Source organism: Pinus tabuliformis, chromosome 1_2 (assembly GCF_031772625.1).
Source record: "Pinus tabuliformis cultivar Carrire ecotype Pingquan chromosome 1_2, CPIR1, whole genome shotgun sequence".
Classification (NCBI taxonomy): Eukaryota; Viridiplantae; Streptophyta; class Pinopsida; order Pinales; family Pinaceae; genus Pinus; species Pinus tabuliformis.
The window spans coordinates 1,121,142,826-1,121,166,133 of record NC_142298.1 but is presented as its reverse complement, the minus strand read 5'-3'; the positions used below and the strand labels follow the sequence as shown (position 1 = coordinate 1,121,166,133).

At 40.1% G+C, this 23,308-nt stretch overlaps 2 protein-coding genes across 2 annotated transcripts in view; both read right to left on the bottom strand.

Moving 5' to 3' along the window:
* LOC149210073 (antimicrobial ginkbilobin-2-like protein) overlaps window positions 1-23,308 on the bottom strand; it is a 66,921-nt gene that overhangs the window by 31,017 nt on the left and 12,596 nt on the right. The gene's annotated exons all lie outside the window — the stretch shown is intronic.
* On the bottom strand, window positions 53-4,384 carry LOC149210074 (uncharacterized). The gene is made up of 3 exons (XM_089398858.1): window positions 3,645-4,384; window positions 1,404-3,359; window positions 53-881 (listed from the first exon to the last, which is right to left on the bottom strand). The coding sequence occupies exons 1-3, from the start codon at window positions 4,382-4,384 to the stop codon at window positions 53-55; spliced, it is 3,525 nt and encodes a 1,174-aa protein (XP_089254984.1).

Below are 23,308 nucleotides of genomic sequence, written 5' to 3'. Positions count from 1 at the left end.
AGCCTTGAGCGCCATAAATGTGCTCTGAAACCGCACCAATTCACCTTAAACTTCATTGATCGCGCGGAGCAGAGGCCTCGGTATTTAATACCTTGGCGGCGTTCTGAATGTCCGTCCTGATATTCTCACAAGGTGGCACATGTTGGCCATGTGGCCTCCTGTCCTCAGCCGCGTGAACACCCGCATCCGGGGAGTCTGCTTCCTTTTGGATGAGGCTATTACAATCCTGGGCTTGGGGATGATTTTGTATGATGTCCGTGGTTCCTGAAAGAAGGACCTGGTCATTTCCTACCCCAATATTGGCCAGTAGATCAGCTATCTTATTGCCCTCTCTTCTTATGTGATTAAAGGAGACAGCTCTGTTAGTGCGCAGGTACTGTTCCATTTTTTTTAGCCTTGCTTCTAATCTCCAACTTGTGGCAATTTTCCTGGCTTGGGAGCCCATTTGAATGTGGGTTGCCATATTAATGAGAAGCTGCGAGTCCCCTTCCACAATCAGGGGTTGAAGTCTGAGATTTTCCGCTAGTAGGAGACCTTGCCAGAGGCCTTCTAGTTCAGCGGAGTTGTTGGTATCCCACCCCATGTTTCCATAGTAGATCTGTATAGGAGTGCCCAAATGGTTCCTCAGTATACCTCCGAATCCAGCAGCTCCCGGATTACCTTTGGAGGCTCCATCAAAGTTGAGTTTGAAGGAGTTGAGAGGGGGGGCTTGCCAGCAGCTGTTGTCCTTGAAGTTGCTTTTAGGAGGGCAAGGCTTGAAATCTTCTTGTGGCAGTTGCAGAAGCCAATTGTCCAGGATGTTTTTCTCATTATCCGCTGAAGGGAGATCCTCCTTCATCCAAGTGCGGAGCGACATGGTCTCTGTGAGATTGCCTTGTATCCTGTTCCAGATTTCTTCAATGGGAGAGCTCTTATTTTTGAAGATGCGATTATTTCTTTCCTTCCAGATATTCCATAGGACTATACCCAGGATGATTTTCCATAGGTGGTTGAGGATCTCACAGTTGTAGGGGTTTTTTGGCCATTGCCTAATGGTATTGATGATGTCATTGTCCTCTCTGCATCTCTTTTGGCATCTGAAGCTCACCTTTTCCCATAGCTGATTGGCCAAGGGACAGGTATCTAAGAGGTGCTGAAGGGTTTCTTCGTTTTGGAAGCAGTTATAGCATACAGAGGGGCCTTGGAAGCTTCTTCTCCTTAGTTTATCCCATGTGAGGATTCTTTTATGTCCTACCAGCCAGAGGAAGTAGGAAATTTTTGGCCATGGTCCGAGTTCCCAAAGTCTGCTCCATAGAGGATCCGTAGGAGAGGGGAAGTTGCAAACCAGCGTGTATGCCTCAGAAGTGGTAAAGGATCCTTTGGGTTTATAACCCCATCTGAGAATGTCGTGATCTTCATAATACCTTATGCGTCGTTTTCTTAGCTCCTTCTCTAGGTCTTCTATCTCCTGTGCATTTGTGCTGCTAAGAATTTGATTACTCTGTCTCCATTTTCTGTACCCGTGCTCCGTCTCCTGCGTCCAAAAGTGCTGGATTTTATCCTGTTGCCGCTCCTGTCTATCCGGAATCATGGTTGGAGGAAGAATATTAGTAAGTCTAGGCATTTGGTTCCAGGTGTCTGTCCAGTATCTTGCGGTGCTGCCATTCCTGATCTCCCAGAAACTATGCTGTTGAATTAAATGATAGTGCTGTTTGGCAGCATTCCAGATTAACGACCCTTTTTCAGTGGGGATGAACCTTATGATCTCTTCTTGAGGTCTGTTGTGGGCGTATTTGGCGGTCCAAATTTTTACCCATGGCTTGTCTGGGTTAGTGATCCAGTTCCACCAAATCTTAGCATTCATTATGGAGTTACTGAGCTCTGGGTCCCTTAGCCCAATGCCTCCCTTGTCCTTGGGCATGCAAACAGAAGACCATTTCACCAGAGCCCATTTGCGGTTTGTAGCCGAGCTGCCCCAAAGAAAGTCCCGCTGTATGCTTCTTATTCTTTTTAGGACCCACTTAGGGGCAGCTAGGATGGAGAAGAGGTAAAGAGGCATGGCTTGAAGAACAGATTTAATGAGCACTACCCGACTGGCGAGGTTTAGAGATCTGTAAGTCCAGAGGTTGAGGCGGGTTTCAAGCTTCTCTATGAGAGAGCTCCAGGCAGGCTGTTTGATTGCGGACGCAGTGAGGGGAGCACCCAGATATTTGGAAGGGAGGGTGGCAGAGGGGAAGCCAAGAATGCGGGTGACAGCAGCTTTAACTGATGGAGGAGTATGAAAGAAGAAAATCTGAGATTTGGAGGAGTTGACATGGGTGCCAGAAGCCTCTGAGAAGTCGTTGAGGAGAGATTTGAAGCGAGAGGCTTCCTGGACGGAAGGATAGCCAAATAGCATGGTATCATCAACAAATTGCTGATGAGAGGTGGCAGGGGTGTTGTGGACTGAAATACCTTTGAGCTGATTAGTATGGAGGGCGTGTTTGATGTGTCTGCCAAGACCTTCAGCCATTAGGACAAAAAGGAAGGGGGATAGGGGGTCGCCTTGCCTAATACCCCGGGATGGCTTGAAAGGACGAGAGGGTATACCATTCACCAGGACAGAGAAGTGAGTGGAAGTGATAAGGCTCATGATCCAGCGAATCCAGGTGGACCCAAATCCAAAGGCTTTTAACATTTGGTGAATGTAAGTCCAACTAAGCTTGTCAAAAGCTTTAGAAAGATCCAGTTTGAGAATCATACCTGCTTGTTTAGAGTGCTTGAGGGAGTGGATTATCTCGTGCGTGAGGAGGATGCCATCCATAATCTGTCGACCTTCCACGTACCCCGACTGTTCCGGAGAGATGAGCAGAGGTAGTAGGGGTTTTAGCCTGTTTGCTATGACCTTTGATATGACTTTGTAGATGACGTTACAGAGAGCGATGGGCCTGAACTTGTCCGGGGTGATGGAATTCTCCTCTTTGGGAATGAGAGTGATAAAAGTGGAGTTGAGGGAGGGGAGGAGCCAGCGCATAGCTCTGGATTCCTCCACAATCTGCCAAACATCCATCTTTATCATGTCCCAAAAGGCATGGAAGAATGTGGTGGTAAATCCATCTGGGCCTGGGGCCTTGCCATCTTTAAGCTGGGCCATTGCGTCGTCTACTTCCTGCAGAAGAATAGGTCGCATTAGAAGCTCATTGTGATCCTCCGTGATGATTTTAGGCACATTTCTGATGATTTTCTCAATAGCCTGTTGCCTGTCATCTATTGGTTCCCGATGGACATGTTGGAAGTGATTTAGGAGGGCCTCTTCGATTTCCTCATGCTTCTCGACTTTTTCCCCTGCCTGATTCTGGATGAAGGGGATAGTATTGTGCATTCTTCTCTGCACCGTGGTTCTGTGAAAAATTTTTGTGTTGCGCTCCCCCTCCTTCAGCCACCTGACTCTTGATTTTTGCCTCCAATAGATTTCCTCCTGCTTTCTCCTTTCTTCCAGCTGACTGTGAATGAGCCGCTCCTGGTTCAGGGTGGATTCTGTGTGCCCCTCTGTGCTTATCTTCTGTTGGAGATTCGCCAGTTCTTGATTCAATTCTTGTTGCGCCTTGAAAATATTGCCAAAGGTTTCCCTGTTCCATATTTTTAGTTGATTTTTTAAAAATCTTAGCTTCTGTTGGAATTGATACATTTTTGCACCTTCTGGGGGAACGAAGGATGCCCAGGTGGTCTTGACGAAATCCTTGAATGCAGGGTTCGAAAGCCAGAATCCCTCGAAGCGGAAGGGTCTTTTTGTCAAATCCCCTGGTCTCCTCCATTGTAAAGCAATCGGCCAGTGATCCGACCCGGTGTGTGCCAAGATTTCTGCTGATATATCTCCTCCTAGGTGCACCGAATTGTCAGAGATGAGAAAGCGGTCTAATTTGGAGGCGATTTGGGATTTGCCAGCTCTGCGGTTGCTCCAGGTGAAGGTGCCATTGCAGAACGGCAAATCGATTAAGGACGCATTTTGGATGAAGTCCCTAAAGCGAGCAACTTCCGGCTCCATTCTGATCCTCCCGCCTGTCTTTTCCTCGCTGTTGGTGATCATATTGAAGTCCCCTGCCACGATCCATAGTGGGTGTCTTCTATTATTGCTTAGAGCTTCTATAGTGTCAAGGAGCATGATCTTGCTGCCTGTGTCTTGTGGAAAATATACATTTGATAAATTACCATGAATATTGGTGCCTAGAATGTGGAAGGCTGCCTGTATGAGGTGGTGAGAGGCATGAAAATCTGTTAGTGTTACCGCTTGAGTATTCCAAGCGATAGCTAGTCCACCTGAGGCTCCCAAGGCGTCTACGGCTACCGATCGACAGCCTGGCCATGCTTTTGAGAGTATGTTGCCTAGGGTAGAGCTATTGCATTTGGTTTCCTGGAGAAAGCACATCTGCGGCTTTTCCATTTTGATCATGTTTTTTAACATTCTTAGTTTCCCTGGGCTGTTAAGCCCTCTTAAGTTCCAGGATACAAGCTTCATGGATTAACTATTGTTGGAGGGCCTGTAGTACTTTGTTAACTTTGCATATCTGCCTGAATCTACCAGGATTTTTCCCACCTCAATAGTTCGCTGGAGGTCTGTTTTCCTTCCCCTCTTTTTGGAATCCTTTGGACGCAGGCTGCCATCCCAATGACTGCCTGGTTGTATCCTGAGCTGGTTTTGATGAAAGGCTCTTGAGATGACCATTTCGAGCTTGTCGAGTTGAGGCTCAGAAATGGAGTCATATGCTCGTTTTCTACATGCTTGTTCCAGCTCCAGAATGTCCAGACCATATAGATCTATGCTCTCAGGCTCTTCTTCCATTTGCTGCACATTGTTGCTATCTTCTATATTGTTCTCTGAGTCCTGAGGTTCTTCTTCCTTCCCGTCCACTTCCATGTTCTTTTGAATCTCCACTGGATCTTTCTGACTTCTGCTTAGGATAGAAGGGGAGATGATGGGGGTGTGAGATTTGGGGGGGGGATCAGAGGGAGGAGGGTGGGAGGAGGAAGAAGGGCGCGAGGGGATGGGTTCAGAGGTCAGTGGTTGATCCTCAGGGGTATGAGCAAGTATATCAAAGCTGTTCTTGGATGCTGGATCTTGGGGTCTGTTAGGCTGGGGTTTAGTACCATTCTGAGGCTTCTTATGCGAACGCTTTCGGCTTGTGACTTTGGTGAAGCCGTCATGGGATGGGTTATCAGAAGAGGCAGGGGTGTTGACTTTGGCATTTAGGGGACAGTCCCTGAAGAGATGCCCCAGTGCATGGCATTTCCTGCACCTGAAGGGGACGTGTTCGTAGTCAAGCGGTTGGATCCATTCTTCGTCTCTGTGGGCAAGAGTTATCGATTCTGGTAGAGCTTCATTCAGGCGTATAAAAACACAGATGCGAGCATAGGAGACGTACTTACGCGATTTAGTTTCTTCTGCCGCTCTGATGTATGTTCCAACTCCATTTCCAATACCCTTGAGGATTTCTTCTTCCCAGTATTCATCTGGTAGGGAGTATAACCTGATCCATACCGGAGCCCAGGTTAGGTCTTCTTTATCTGGGTTGAATCTTGGAATCCATTCCCGCAGATATAGACCTGCTGCATTAAAAAAGTATGGCCCTTCTGCCAGGACTCTGTATTTGTCCTCAAGACAGAAGAAAATAGCGGTGAAGAAGCCTTTCGGCCCCAACTGAAGAGTAACATCTCCTTTGGGTTTCCATTTCGCCGCAATCCAACCATATAAAGCTCTCTCAGTCGGCCAAAATCCTATGAACTTCCCAATGAGGGCATGATCCGTCATGTACTCTATTCTCCTTTCTATTATGTCACCGGGCAGCTCTATTCGTGGCCGTTCTTTGGCCACTGGTCGACATGTAGATGAGGAGACTTTCGGGCTTTGATCTGGAGCTTCTTGTCTTTCTTGCGCATTGCTGTCCTTGTTTTTCCGATGTCCTGTCTCCTTTTCAGTGCTTTGCTGCTGTTTACCTTTGTTCAGGACTTCTGGATCTACTGATCCAAAAATGACCGTATGCTCAGGCGCGTGCTGTGAAGGGGAGGGCTCTGACGCCCCCCCCTGAGGCTGATCCATTGCCTCCTGCTAGTACCCTGCAGCCCTGTCACGCTGCAGTGAGGAATTTTGCAGAGATTGTGCGTCTTCTCTCAGAGCCGTCGGCGCCGTTGGGGGTTTCCCTGAACCCTAGTTCCGCTCTCGTGGTCTCCTCAAGATGGATCTATGTTAGTTTAGTTCCCCTCTTTAAATAGGCTACATTCCATGTGAATACCATGGGTCGATACCATGTGTCATCTTTATTTTTATTAATATTAATATTAGGGTTAATAATTTTTTTTTGCATGGTATTAATAATAATTTGGCCCATGGTATTTGGCCAATATGATTCACCTAAATAAAATCTCATTTTGAGTGTTCGTAAATATAAAGTGAATTATGGAGTGTGTATATATATATATATATTATTTTTTTGAACCATAGCTCTCGTTTATTTATATTTTTATTAATTTACCATACCTCTTCTATAAATATGGTATTTGACCCATGATATTAAAATGGTATTTGGCCCATAGGCTTCACCTAAATAAAACTTCTTTTTTGAGTCTCCTTAAATAGACTAAATATAAAAAGAGGCTTTATTTATTTACCATACCTCTAGTTTATTTATATTTTTATTTATTTGACATACCTTTGGAGTAAGTATAAAAACATATATTTATTTACCATACCTCTAGTTTATTTATATTTTTATTTATTTATCATACCTATATTCTTTTCGTGTTCATAAACCTTTTTATATTTTAAATTCATATTGTATTTATAAATAATAATAATTAGATTGAATTCTAAATAGGGCCGATAGTAGATTAAAAATGTTAAATGTTTACATTTACACAATTATGTGAGATCTACCCCATACTCAGCTGTAGAGGGCCTCTCGGCACAATAAACAAAATAGATTGAAGCATGCCAAATTACAATTCTCTCAAATTAAATTGATGGGTTAAGAATCACTATACAGTGTCAACTACCAAGGCTTTAAAAAAACCCAAACATATGAAGGATTTCCTTTAATGGTCATGTAAAATATATGTCATCAATTAGATAGCTTCATACCCAACACAATTAATTTTCCTTATTACTTTATTTTAGAGGAAACACCAAAATGTCTTCTTTATGGGTTCATAAAATTTCTCCTTTATGGGTTCACAAAGAGAAAATGGAGTTTAATGTGATGGGCACGTGGTCACTATATTTGTTGTCAAACTCATTGGATAATGGAAATTTATTACCAATATTTGATAATTATTTTTGGTAGAATGACAATTAAGAAATTGAATGGTTAACTTAGCCACTGTATGGGTGCATTTGTTTCTCAACTATAATTAAATGATTGCACTTGATACACTCATTTCAATGTAATGTTGATTTATAATCTTATTTTATTGTTTGCATCATATGCATGCATTTATATCGATGTAGATGTTAATCTATGATATGTTGTGATGTAAATATATTTCATCTATTTTAATGTATACAAAAATTGATTATTTGAATTGATTTCTATTATAATAATAATACTAATTAATATATAGTTTACTCCATAGATTGAGTGCAATTTATCAATTGATCAAGAAGCTTCAATTACCAACACCATTTATATATATATCATAATATATTGTTTTGATACCTTTCCTTCTTCCTCAATGAAATCTACAACTCTACTTGAATTGAAATTCCTTGAGAGACATATTATGAAAATCAAGAAAGAGAATATGATTTATATTTGTGATAGACAACATGAACCACAACAATGAGTTATTAGTGTGCACAATTTAAAACGAAATATTTTAAATATATTCAGAATTATTAGATTCATGCTAGTGTACTACGGAAACCATCCTATATCTATCTTAACTCCATATTTATCCAACAAAGAAGGATCACATTTGTAGAGATGAAAATATTTCCTCAAATTTTAACTCCATATTTATCCAACAAAGAAGGATCACATTTGTAGAGATGCAAATATTTCTTCAAATTTTGTACTCAAAAAGAGGTTTACACATTCTTTATCTCTCTCAGTGCTTGATAGATCTTTGAGTTAAGATGGATCTAGGATTATTAAGTCAACTCCATGTTACCCACCTATAAAATTACACATCCTCTTACACATCCTCCTCATATTAGATTATAAAAATCACAAAACAATGATAAGTATAAGAGCTCCATTTTTCTATAAGGTGATGGTAAACAATACATTTATTAAATGGTTAGATGATTTTATACTAATATAATGAATACTCAAACTAATCTTTTCATATTGAATGCATAGGATTCAAGGATTCTTAAAGAGCATCTGTGTTGGATAGGGACGCTAAGAAATATTATAGAAAACTTATTTAACGCATATAGATTGTAGATAAACGAGATTTGAAATAGTGACTAGCAAAATGCTAATAAATTTGTTTTCAATCTTGTGATATGTGAAACACACTATTAAATTTAATTAGTGATTTTTTTAAAAAAGTCTCAAAATCTATTTTCAAGAAACTCTAGAGTTTTTTAACTAAAAAAAAGTACAAAGCAAAAAGTAAAATTAAAAATTAAACATAAAACAATCCAGAAACCTTTTAATGTTGATTAAAAAGTTAAAATTTACAACCATCACAAAGACTTACGCAATTATTGAAAATTAAAATTAAAAATTAAATATGAAACAATCCAGAAACCTTTTAATGTTGATTAAAAGGTTAAAATTTACAACAATCACAAAGACTTATGCAATTATGGAAAATTAAAAAAGTCCCAAAGCACAGAAACTTGGAAAGTTGTTAACCTAAAAGAGACTAAAAGGTAAATGGGAAAATGGAAAGTTAATCATAAAACAATTTTAATATCCGTCGGTGTTGATCAAAAAGTTAAAGTTTAAAATCATTGCAAAGGGGCGATTGGCTTAGTGCAATCCCAGATAAAAAAGTTAAGGTTTAAAATAATTCTAAAAACATGATGATAAAAAAGTTAAGGTTTAAAATAATTCTAAAAACACGATGAATGGCTTAGTGTCTTAAAAATTAAAATTTAAAATAATCCCAAAAGCTTAATGATTGGCTTAATGCCTTTGATTTCAAGATAGAACTTACAAAAGGTAGGGTAATATTTTTTAATAAAAAAAATCAAATTTTGTAAATGCGTTGCAAGAATGCATTAGATTTACATGACAAGTTCATAGTCGAAGAGTTCCAAGGCAATGAAGGTTTTGGTAGTTTTAAATATCAATTCATTTTCGAAGATATGCAAAATGAGAAAGGTGTAGGGTGTGGCAAATGGGATTTTTTTTTTTTTTTTTTTGGGAGATCTTATGAGAATCCTCAACTTTTGGGTGGGAAAATTTTTGATATGTCTTTTGATTTGGATATTAAAAAAGGTTTTGCATAAGTTTAAAAACTTCATTTTTTTTGGAAAATGTGATAAAAAAATAAATGTTAACAATTTTTTTTGGGAAATGTAATAAAAAAATAAATGTTAACAAATTTGAGACATAATAGTATGATAGTTTAAATTTTATTAACAAAATAATATAATAAAAATTATAATAAAAAAATATTATAAAACAAAATAATAATATTATAAAATAAAAATTTATTAATAAATTAAATAAAATATAAAATGAATGGGTTAAAATTGTGATAGTATCATACAAATATGTCAATTATGATTATCACAAAAACCAATATTAGGAGAATTTAAAATGGCATTTTTTAAGATAAAGTGTTTTACATTTTAATGATACAAAACTCTAAAATATAAAGTGGTAAAAAAAAAGTCTCTAAATGAAATATCTCAAAAGTACTAGTTGATATATCAATGGCCATGAACATGAAATTTGATATACTCTTTGTGCTTTATTTATTTAACAAGCCACACAATTAAGTATAGCTAAAAATAAATAGCTTGTTATAGGGCATTAATTGAAGGCCGCGATATATGTCCACCATTTAATTTTGGCCTTGGAAAAATTGAATGGTAAACATATATAGCCGCAGCTCAACTAGTACCTTATATAGTATGCTAAATATTTATTGCCATTAATCATAGCTCCACCTCTAGCAATAGAAACTATGGTATAAAGTATTGAATGCCTTAACAGTACTATGACGAATCCTACTTTGTATACAGCTTGACCATCACCATCCCATTCCATATGGAGATCACCATCCCATAGCATAGGAAATATCAATCGCCCTAATGGCTTAGTGCATAGTGTACATACATTATGAAGATATGTACCAAAAATTCTTCGGAATTTTCGGGCAGCTGCATTACTCAGGCGCCAGCTCGCTTCATTGCTCTGAGCCTCTAGCATGCATCACTACTCCGTGCCTATGAGTTACCCATGCTCCACTTATCCTAAGTCAACAAGGTTATGCTATGGACACTGCTGGAATGCTGTATTATAAGAAAAGGCTATATGTGCCCAATCAAAATAGCATTAAAAACTTGATTTTGGATGAATTTCATAAAAATCACTATGCTGGACACTCAGGATATCAGAAAATGATCACTACACTCCGAAAAAGAATATTATTGGCTGGGTATGAAGAAAGATGTGGCTGAATACTTGGCACATTGTCTGAAGTGCCAACAAATTAAAGCAGAACACCAACACCCTGCGGGGTTATTACAACCATTACCTATTTCGAAATGGAAGTGGGATACCATCTCTATGGACTTCATAACGGGTTTACCCAATTCAAAGAAAAATAATGACTCCATCATGGTGGTGGTGGACAAGTTAAGTAATTCAACACATTTTATACCTGTGCAATCTACTTACAGAACTGTGCAGATTGCCCATATTTTTATGCAGACGATATTTAGGCTGCATGGGTTACCAAAAACAATAATTTCAGACCGTGATGTACAATTTATATCGGTCTTTTGGAAAACATTGTTTGGAGGATTGGGGACTCAGCTGAATTTCAGTACATCTTATCACCCTTAGACTGATAGACAAACATAACGGGTGAACCAGGTGATGTAAGACATGTTAAGAGAATATGTAATGCAGCAACCAACGAAGTGGGAAGACTATCTACACTTGGTCGAGTTCAAGTACAATAATGGCTATCATACATCATTGCAAATGAGCCCATTTGAAGTATTGTACGGGCGGAAGTGTCGTATGCCCTCAAGCTAGGGTGGACCGGAAGACAAATTGATGTTAGGTTGCGAAATGCTCAACGAAATGAAGGAAATGGTTAAAAAGGTACAGTCTAATCTAAAGGCAGCTCAGAATAGGCAAAAGAACTTTGCTGACTGGAAAAGGAAGTTTAAAGAACATCAAGTCGGTGATCATGTGTATGTGAGAATTCAAGCAAAAAAGAGCACATTACAATTGAGCGGGGGCGCTAAGTTGGCAACCTGATTTTGTGGACCTTTTTAGGTCTTGGCAAGAATTGGGCCGGTAGCATACTAGTTCACTCTGTCGAGTCATATACGAGTCCACAACGTCTTCCATGTTTCCATGTTAAAAAAATATGTTTATGATCCTAAGCATGTAATCAGCTGGCAAGATATACAGGTAAGAAATATCTCCGGTAGAGCAATCTAAATGAGTTTTAAAAAAACTGATTTAAGATGTTACATGTTTTAGGTCGAGTTAGAAGGAGAAATCTTGGTCGAGCCACCGAACATCCTCAATCAGAGAGAAGTAATGCTGTGGAAATGAGCTATTACCTAGGTTAAAGTGCAGTGGCAGCACTTTGTGCCAGATGAGGCCATCTAGAAGATGAAGAGCTCATGAAAAAAGCTTATCTAGGGCTGTTCATGGCCAAAAGACATCGGGACGATGTCCAATTTCAGGAGGGGGAGATGTAATGCCCCGGGAAAAATGTAAATATTTGGTTTTACTGTGGTAAAATACAAACTGAATCTGATATTATTATCTGTTTGAAATTTAATAATATTTGTTTTTATTATTAAAGATAAGAAATGTTTTTCTTTTAAGAGCTGGTAACTTCTCAAGGAGGAAGTTTTGGGAAAAGAAAGTTGCTGTGATTGCAACCCTAACTACCTCCCCTAACTAGAAGAGTTTCTAGAGAAAAGGAAGAGATGGGAGGAAAATCTGCACTGTAGGGACAGGCAGAGGAAAGAAAGAGGCTAAGTTTGGTGATGATCAGATAGTCATGCACAATGTGCAAGTAACTTGCAGAATACTGTTGTCTAGCAAGTAAGCTAGGGGGGAGATTCTGGTCCTGAGTGACGAATCTCATGGTTGGGCGATTGAGAGACAGTAGGAGTCCCAGGCTTAGGTGAATCTTCAAGGAGATATTTCTCAGCTGGAAAGACCAAGTAAGTAAAGAAAACCTCTAAGGGAAATTGTTGTGTAAACTTTTTCATGTATCATACTTCTATTAAAAGAGGTGCGGAAGGCTTTTCTACAGAGAATAGTAGAGGAATCTGAGAGGAAAGATGGGTGTCCTCTCTCATATATCTTTACAAATATTTGAGATAGTAGTTTGTGTAAAAGTAATTATGTTTATTTTTATTTTTATTTTGAACTGGAAATAATTGCATGAGAAGTTTGTTGTTATCTGACAATAAACTATTTGTAGAATTCAAAAACAATATAGCAGACTCAGGTTTAACATGAAACTATTCTTGTAGAGGATAAGAAACAATATAGTTAATTAACAGAATGACCATACGAGAGCACTTTCTTTAAACGTGCAAAACACGAAAAATGCAGGAAAAATCTAGAGGGCATTTTCAAACCCTTGGAACACTATCACCGGAGAGGTAATTATGATAGTTCCCAAAAGAAACTCAGAGAGACAAGCAGACCCGCATGTATCTCGAACCCAAAACCAAACCGGTATCTTTACATGCATGTAACCAATCTAAAATTCGATAGTGTAGCAAATCATGATAACAGTTAAAAAAACATAACTAGAGCACTGTGTAGCGGATTAATAACACAGAAGGATAAGTAAATGCTACACGCTCAAGGGAAACAACAAATACCCATAAGAGATTAGACTTAAAATTTATATGCCTTAGTCACAAGATCTGTTAATCTTAAACCATAAATGTCCAAGCCAGAGACTGCGTACTCAGAGATTCATAAAAACGCGCAGAACATACACAAAAGTATTTCTTTGGAATCGAAAACCTTGAACTTAAATATTCAGTAAACTTTAGAACAATTTTTATAATCTAAGATTCCTGAAAAAATACAAATCATAACTAGCAAAGAAAGAAGCCTTAAGAGTTCTGGCATAACTCGACATGCTTATTAAAATTTACCATATACAGTGGACCCAGGTTCCATATCAGAAAAAGGAAAATACGAGTATGTCTTTAGCTCAACAAGAAACTGGAGAAAAGCTACAGTGGGCTCAACCCAGAAATTATAACCATAATAGTACTTCTTTACAATGGTAAATTAAACAGCTTATCAGCAAAACAAATGAACAGGCCCGAGGGCATAAAGGTCTGGTGGTGCGCGAGAATAACCAAGGCTATGGACCAGAGTATTAACTGGGATTCAAACCCCATTAACCCTGGAAGGAGCCATAGAGAAACCCTGACAGGAATTATAGCATTCACAACCAAATCAGAAACATTTAAGAAGTAGAAAACATAAAACTTGGGTCGGATGGCTCTAAAACTGGAAGAACCCCTTCACCTCAAATGACCCAGAACTTGCAAATATGCTTACTCGATAGCCAGCACTGAAGGGTAGGACCCGATGAGCTTCGTCCAGGACCCTTTGTAACATCTTGAGGTCGCTAACATATTCCCTCGACCGATTAACAAAGGAAAACAATGATCTGTTAGAGTCTTGAAAAACAAAAATATAAAGATAGCCAGAGAGAAAGGAATTCAAGTACTTAAGATTCTGCAAATGATAAACCCTTACCAGAATGCTTACAGCTGCAAGAACCAGGTCGAATACAGCCTTTGAGCTTAGAGGTATGCCCATAGACCCTTTGATCCATTTGGCGCGAAGGACAAAAGGCGGAGCTGAAACAAAACACAGTGCAAATGGATAGAGAGTCTCCACATTGTCAGATAAACAAGGGTTGAAAACATCGAACCAAGCGCAGCCCTCGGATGGGCGTTGATTAATCCTCACCGTCGATGAAGGGAGAAGCCTGAGGGGCACAAAGTCAGAGTGTACGCTAGCCCATACCCCATCACATGACAGAGTCGATGAAAAGTAAATACCAAGCCATGTGTTAGGAGCAGACAGCGCCGGTAGCTAGATGGCAAAGGGGTGAGAGTACCCAGCGTTAAATGCGATCTTCAAATATTCTACCGGAGAGTTTTTAGTCGACCCAAAAACAAATTCTCTGATATTTCATGAAATGGTGTATTTGATATTTAAGTGTTATGTAAAGTTTAATATGTAAAGTTTGAGGTTAAACAAGGTTTGACCTATATGTAAAAAAAAAAATTATAGGGTAAGATTACATGACGTAGGTAGGTACATGACAAGTGGTATCAGAGCCAAGTTTACAAAACTGAGGCCTCTGGAGAATTCATGGAAAGAAAGAATATATATATATATATATATATATATATATATATATATATATATATATAAAAAGTATACTCAATTTAATTCTAGTTTATTTTTATTCGCATAAACAGTTAATGCGTTAATCCTTCTTTTGTTTCTTTCTTATGCTAAGAACAAGAAAACATAAGACAACCAATATGAGAAGAGCAGAGAGTGTTCCACATAGGTTTGTGGTGGGTCAGGGACCTGCAATAGGCCCTGAAAATAACTCAGAATTATGGGTATAGCTTGGAGAGGAGGCTCGCAATACGAACCTTACAATATTAGAGACAATACAGGAGTTGAAAAATGAAATGGCCCGATTGCGGTAGGATAACACAAGGTTAACCATGGAACATGAAAGGATTATAAAGAGCCTATCTAACAAGCAGAATCAACAACCGCTGAATCTCAGCGCTGAGAAGCAAAGGGTGTTGGAGGAGCAAAATCACCACACAGAACCAGAAGAGTCAGAAGGAAGGGAGGAAGAACGAGAAGAACGATCTGATAATGCTTCCGAGCAACAGACATAAAAAAGGCAACAGATAGAGTCGCAAGGGGAGTTTCGTAAGATAAAACCGCCACACTTTGATGGAGAATTGGAGGAAACAGTCGAGGCTTGGTTGATTAATATGAACAAATACTTCCATCTATATGAATACGTTCACAACCTCAAGGCACGGTTGGCCATTTTCCAATCACAGGGGAAAGCCACCCTGTGGTGGGAAGAAGTTAAGATTGTAAGAAGAGTAAGTGAAAAAAATATAAATTGGGAAAATTTTCAAAAATACTTAAGGAAAGATACCTGACCGAATGTTTTCATGACGAAAAAGCAAGAGAATTCCATCACCTACGACTGGGACAACAAACAATGGATGAGTTTATCGCTCATTTTACTTCATTGCTCCGTTATGTGCCTTATATTCGAGAGGAAAAGGCTAAAGTACAGAGCTTTGTCAGTAGTTTACCTTTGACCATGAGGGAAAGAATTGAGTTTGATAAGCCAAAGACGATGAATGAGGTAATACGTAAAGCCGGGATTTGTTATCAACAAAGTAAATAGAAGGGAGAAATCCTAGGTAAAAGGTGGGTTGATAAGAGAAGCAACAAGTTGGCTAGAAATATTAAAGGCAATCGAGGTGGTGGTAACAAAGGATTTTGCCAAGGAGCAAAATAGCAGAAATATATAGAAGAATCCGCTCAGACTAAAGCCACCCATTGAGTCCAGAATCAGCGAACAACCTGGAAAAACAGGCAATGAAGGGACAGCAAGGCCTCTAGTGCAATGTTGGGGCTATGGTGGGCCTCATTACGTTAAAAATTTTCCTCAACGAAAGGGAACCGAACAGGTTTCCTAGATCTATGAAGCATTTATAATTGGCAGTGTAGGACGTAGTTTACCAAGGATTAATGCTGCCCTGGAAGATCATCAGGCAGAGTGCCAGCTGACCATGGTGGAGTTTGAAGGTAAGATCTTAGACCTTACTGTAACTGTTTTAATTAATCTTGGAGCTACATTAAGTTATATTAGTCCTAAGGTTGTGGAGCATTGTAAATTACAACCTTTTAAATTTAAAGACCCTTGGCTAGTACAGTTGGCAACAGAGGCAAAGAGACGAGTGCTCCCTAAGGTCAATAACTGCCCTTTAAAGATAGCAGGACAACCGTGGTGGCTGATTTAAACGTGCTTCCCCTTGGTTCGTATGATGTATTAATTGGTATGGACTGGTTAGAAAAACACTGGTCCATTATAAACTGTAAAACAAAGACTATTTGTTACAAAGATGAGCTTGGAGCAAAGCAAGAGATGCAAGGAGTTAAGTGGCGAGTGTATATTCGGCCAATAACTACCTCTCAGTTGGAAAAATACATTAGGAAAGGATGTCAGATTTATGCCATCCATATTTCCAAAAAAAGCCATGAAGTGTGCTGGTCCAAAGGCCACTGTTGTATTCCAATTTTGATGAGTTGTTCCAGTTTTGAGGAGTTTTTAGAGGTAGGTCCAAACGGTTTAATCTTGGTCTCCCTAAGTTTCAATTTCCTGTTTTAGAATATAGAGAATAACATCTGTCCAAACAGTTTAATCTTGGTCAGATTTATAGATAGGTAGAGAACCAAGGGGACCCAACTGTTTAATCTGGGCCCTGGCAGAAATAAGTGTAGATTTAGATAGGAAATATTCAAAAGAAAAAATTGTAAATCTGGGTTTGCAAGTCTAAAGTGCACCCAGCCAAAAAAAAAGAAAAAATGTTAGGAGAGTAGGCTGGGTAGGTAGCTGTGTGGTTGCAAAATGATAATTTGTGATCAATTTTGTGTTTCAAAGTGATTTATCTTTACAGATCACAGTGCAGGCAGTTCTCATGCAAAAGGAACTCAAAGGTGGACATCACTAACTCCCTTTCTTCTAATTCCCCAAGTCACTTACTAACTTCCCAAAGAGGTCAAGATCTGCTTGATTCCTCTCAGTTTCATCATCATCCATATCAGTTGCCTTGGTGAAGATCTGCTTCACTCAAGGATCTCAGTTCTTTACAAGTTATTTTCCCCAAAATTTAGCCTAAGTTCCCTGACCTTAGCGCCTGCTTATCACCTCCATATTAACTACTAACTCTAGTATATAACTCCTTATCAGTTTTCCCCCCTTCCCCTACTAAAACTATGTATATAACTCCCCTATGAAAATATCCCCTCCCTGGCAATATAGCCATATTTTCTCCAAGTCCGGGAAAAAAATGGTCCACCTGGGGCTGTTTTTATCCCATCCGAGTCATAACAAGGGTTAGATGATACCTAGTCATGCTAACAACCTCTCCTCTAGCCCTTAAACCCTCAAAAACCCACTTTTTACCCCCTTATCCTAAGTTTTGGGCATAAATTGCTAAACCTGCGCGCATTAAACCCATAAACCCCCATTCCCTAAGTCTAAACCCTGCCGCGCGCATATTAAATTCAGAATATTCCTTGAATATTCCCCGCCCTAACTCCCCGCCGCTTCACATTCGCCGCCAGCCGTCCGATCTTCCTGCGCCCAGATCAACAGTTGGCAGGCCGTCCCATCTCCGAACCGCCCGAAGGTTAGTGTCCGGGAGATGGGCGGTATTTCTGCCGTACCTCCCGCCACGCGTCACCACCTGGGCTGTGGCGGAGCCCCCCTGACGAAACCACCCTCCCCCGAAGGCGGTGCACCACAAAACCGGAAACCGCCTCCTGCCAGTGACGTCACCTGCCTACGTCACCCCACCGTCGAGTCACCTGCCACGTATCCTGCCCATGTGTCCCTGCCACCGTACATGCCACGTCACTGTCCGTACAGGATGATGTCATCATGCTGACATCATCCCGCCACGTCATCATGCTGACGTCATCGCTGACGTCACCCGCCATACGAAATCACATCCTCTGACATCATGCTGATGTCATCATCACTGTTTGGGCGCAAAGGCGAAAATCGCACTCCGGAGTCCCGGAATCAGTTTCTGAGGCAGTTTTTAGGCCGAAATGGGGAATCTTCAGGGAATATTTTTATTATGCAGCCCCCAGGAAGCCCGAAAGGCGCCGAATGAGCCATTTTTCTTTGCGAGGCACTCAGGAAGGAGCAGAAAGCAGTTTTGAAGGAAACATAAAGTCGAACAACAGCCATTAATTTGTGATTAGACACACAGCACGTCAGAGCAACATCCCGATTTATGGCCAAAGAGTATCAGAGGAAGAAGAAGAGCCAAAGAGTATCAACAAAGATTTTTTAGGGGCTCGAAGCACCTGTGCATTAATGAGTCCCTCAGAAAGGTCAAGTCAGGAGGCGTAAGCCCATCAGAGCTCTTAAATCACAGTCAAAAGCATTCAATACCGCCGAACAGCAAGGGAGCAAAGACCGATGCGCAGTTATGACAGACGAACAGCACAGAGCCACCAGGACAGACATTAACTCATTTTGATACAGCTGCCCCCAGCATGGCTCAAATATATTTTCTTGCATTTATTTCTGGATAAGATTAGGTTAAAGTAGTCAGTTTTCTTTCAGACCTGTTAGGTCAGTTGTAATAGATAATTTTGTATAATCTTCCCTATATATACCACCCTCTGTATTGTTTAAAGGGTTGGTTGGTTGATAGTCTTGAGTAGAGACTCACACTGTATACCTGATATGTTTTCTGTAATCAAAGACTGCTGAAAATCTTGGAGGAATGACTGTCTGCTCTGTGTCTAATGGTTTGAAGAAGTGAATTTGGAATTCTTGTGCTACAACATGATTCAATAAGTTCTCCTACCTCTGTTTTTCCATTGATATACCATCTTAAATAGCAGAAAGAAAGAATAGTCTAGACTTGGTTTAACTACCCTCTATGCTCATTTTCTGTTGTTTCTTTATGTTTTCCTCTGGATTAGTCATGAATATGAATTCCCTATGGCTCATATTTCCCCTAATTCATTCATCTTTGACAGTTTTTTAGGAATTCTTAATTGCTCCTAGATAGAGCTCATTCACCTTCCCCCTTTTAAGCTGAGTGAGAGATTCTTTGTTGCCTCTCATTCCTTATCCTTCATTCCATCCTTTTAAGCTTAAGTGTTGTTTCATGAGCAGCTACCTTGCTCCTTATTTCTCTTGTGACCAAGAAAACGCACCAACAGTCTGACTCCTTGACTCCACGCCCAATGGTTTGAAACTTACCAGACTATGTTTTTCCTCTTTACTTGAGACATCTTCCTTCCCACCAAAATCAAAACAAAAACCCCTGAACTCAATAGCTAGCCTAAAATCATTTTCAACAAAGCTAAATCTGAAAGAGAGAGCCCTCTCTCACTACAGGTAGGCTAGGACCTGCAGCCCAAATTTGGTTTCTGGTTACCTCGGCCGTATTCCCTTGGGAGTCAAAGGGAACAACCTGAGTGATAACATAATGGCGACTCCACTGGGGAACTCACCTGTTTGTTATTGTAAAAATCCCCAATTTTGACCAGTTTGCCTTTCTCTTAAAAAACTTTTTGAAAAATCCCAAAACAAGAAATCAAAATAATCAGAAAAATCTCAAAAAATCTCGTTTCCTGGAGAAGATTTCCCTTTCTTCAGAATTATTTTATGCTTGGATCTGGTCTGTGTTGGTGGACAGAGATCAGACCCCTCAAAGTTGGTTTATCCACCTGGCGACTCCACATCATCCTCATAATAAAGACTCCACTGGAGAAATGAACCCAAAAGAAATTTATGAGCAGATCAGGCTTTTGACTTGGATTATTATCCAAGAGGTCATGTTCTTTCTCTTCCATAAAATTTTGTTGTGCATATTGTTTAAATTCGACTTTTATGATTTTCCCTTTGAAAATATTGAAGAAAGCCCTCCTTGCACAGTAGAACAGCAGCCTTTAAATGCTGCTGATGCTCACCTTATAGTCAAGGAGGACACTATTGTCAAAACAAATCATCCTATCCCTGTTCATACCGAACCCAGTCATTTAGCCCTTGTACACAATCCCGTCCCTCGTAAGGTTCCTGATAGATATAAGCCACTCATTTTGCCTCCCGTGCTCAATCCTTTGCCCAAAAATCATCCCGCGTATCTCCTAAGATTTGATGGAGAGAATGGAGGCCCAAAAGCATATCCAGGCTTTTGAAGATTATTTAAACATTTTTGAAGTAGAAGATGAGGATGTTAGTGTTAGGTTGTTTGCCCTTTCTTTGCAAAGTGAAGTTAGGACTTGGTTTAAAGCATTGCCTGAGGCAAGCATCTCAAATCTCCAGCAGTTATTCAAACTCTTCCTTGATAGATGGATGATCAAAGTCAATTTCCTCATGTTCATAGAAGAATATACACAGTTAAAAAGGATTCCAAATGAATCTGTTCAACAATTTTCTGACCGATTCAATCAAGTTTATCATTCTATACCATTGAATATAAGACCTCCCCCTGATTTGGCTCTACTGCATTATCCAACAGCATTTGATCCAGAAATAGAATTTCATCTAAGAGAAAGGAGCCCCTCTACTATGCAGCAGATGCAGAACATGACAGTAGATGTAGAGGTTAACCTGAAAGTTAGGGAGAGGAAGTTGAAAGCAGAAAAAAAGGATGAACTTGATATCTTTGTAAAGAAAGCAGAGGAATTAAAGCAGAGGTGCACAATAGAAGTTGAATGTTCAGAGCACCAAAACAGACCTGTTTTGCAAAAGGAAAGTAATGATATTCATGAACAAACCTGCTACAAAACAGATGACATATTCATATCGCCATACATGATGGAGCAGTCTCCTAATATAATATATGAATATAACATCTTCTCTTCTTTCAGTTCTTTGCCCAAATATGATCTGTACGATGATGATTATAAGCCTGACGATCAAATCAGCCTTGTAGAGGAGTCAGACATTATTTTGGCAGAAAGCACAGTTCAGGTTCAGCTGCCTGAAACCAATGATCAGCATGCCCATTTCAGCTATGAAGAAAAGGAGGAAAAGGTAGAAAATTTTGATTTCAGCGGAGGAGATTTACCGTTTTGTTTCAAGTCTTTTCAGTTTATTAGGGAAAATTATCATACCGTTAATAATCAAATATCACCGTGTTCTGATATTGGCCAGCTAAAGGAGAGTCAAATCCTTGCTCCTAATGCATTACCACTAGTTTTGCAGCCCCAAAGTGCATGTAAATGTCAGATTGAGGAAGACTTAGAAGCAGCAGCATGTGACCAGAGAATCCAACTGGATTCCCTGCCTGTTGGTTTTCAGCCATCTCAGATATTTGAAGAAGAAGAAGAACAGTTAGCACAAATCTGTCAAGTACCATCTGAGCCAGTTTTTAATGAAATGCAAGTATCGTTCCGTGTTTTGTATAATTCATCTGATGGCAAGCTGTGTGATGAGGTAAATCACTGCTCTTCTCCGCTAGAAGGCTGCGAGGTACAATATCAAGATGTTGATGATCTCCCAATTTCAAAGCATGATAGCTATCCCAAACTTTTGTACAACTTTTCAATCCAGTCCAACAATAATGTATATATGCTACAGGACCCTTTTGTACAGTGTCTTATTTCAGCAAAGAAGGTTAGCAGTTACCTGATCTTCTCAAAGATTAACAAAGCCACATCAGGTTGCAAGATCTCCATTTCGGGTAACAGCGATCAGAAGCAGCAGAGGCCATTCATGTTTGTAATGCTTAAATGGCTGCATTGGCTGTTTCATTTTACCTAACGGCAAAGTAAGTGCTGGTTAGGGTAGGTAGGTAGGATTAATAAGGCAGCCGGCCAAGCAAATTTTGCAGAATACAGCAGCAATTGAATACAAGGCAGTCTGACCTGCTGTTCTTGGCTTTTCACAAGGAAAAGCCATCCCCAAGTGGAGCCACTGTTAGCCTCCTGCTGCAGCAGGTATTCATCTTTCATGATTGACATTTTTACATGCCAAATATGTCATACTTTGCAGGCTGCAGTGTTCCATATTTCCACAAAAAGCCATGAAGTGTGCTGGTCCAAAGGCCACTGCTGTATTCCAATTTTGATGAGTTGTTCCAGTTTTGAGGAGTTCGTAGAGGGAGGTCCAAACAGTTTAATCTTGGTCTCCCTAAGTTTCAATTTCCTATTTTAGAATATAGAGAATGACATCTGTCCAAACAGTTTAATCTTGGTCAGATTTATAGATAGGTAGAGAACCAAGGGGACCCAACTGTTTAATTTGGGCCCTAGCAGAAATAACTGTAGATTTAGATAGGAAATATTCAAAAGAAAAAATTGTAAATCTGGGTTTGCAAGTCTAAAGTGCACCCAGCCAAAAAAAAAGAAAAAATGTTAGGAGAGTAGGCTGGGTAGGTAGCTGTGTGGTTGCAGAATGATAATTTGTGATCAATTTTGTGTTTCAAAGTGCTTTATCTTTACAGATCACAGTGCAGGCAGTTCTCATGCAAAAGGAACTCAAAGGTGGACATCACTAACTCCCTTTCTTCTAATTCCCCAAGTCACTTACTAACTTCCCAAAGAGGTCAAGATCTGCTTGATTCCTCTCAGTTTCATCATCATCCATATCAGTTGCCTTGGTGAAGATCTGCTTCACTCAAGGATCTCAGTTCTTTACAAGTTCTTTTCCCCAAAATTTAGCCTAAGGTCCCTGACCTTAGCGTCTGCTTATCACCTCCATATTAACTACTAACTCTAGTATATAACTCCCTATCAGTTTTCCCCCCTTCCCCTACTAAAACTATGTATATAACTCCCCTATGAAAATATCCCCTCCCTGGCAATATAGCCATATTTTCTCCAAGTCCGGGAAAAAAATGGTCCACCTGGGGCTGTTTTTAGCCCATCCGAGTCATAACATGGGTTAGATGACACCTGGTCATGCTAACAACCTCTCCCCTAGCCCTTAAACCCTCAAAAACCCACTTTTTACCCCCTTATCCTAAGTTTTGGGCATAAATTGCTAAACCTGCGCGCATTAAACCCATAAACCCCCATTCCCTAAGTCTAAACCTCGCCGCACGCATAAGAAATTCAGAATATTCCTTGAATATTCCCTGCCCTAACTCCCCGCTGCTTCACATTCGCCGCCAGCCGTCTGATCGTCCTGTGCCCAGATCGACGGTTGGCGGGTAGTCCTATCTCCGAACCGCCCGAAGGTTAGCGTCTGGGAGATGGGCGGTATTGCCGCCGTACCTCCCACCACACGTCACCACCTGGGCTGTGGCGGAGCCCCCCTGACGAAACAGCCCTCCCCCGAAGGCGGTGTGCCACAAAACCGGAAACCGACTCTTGCCAGTGACATCACCTGCCTACGTCACCCCACCGCC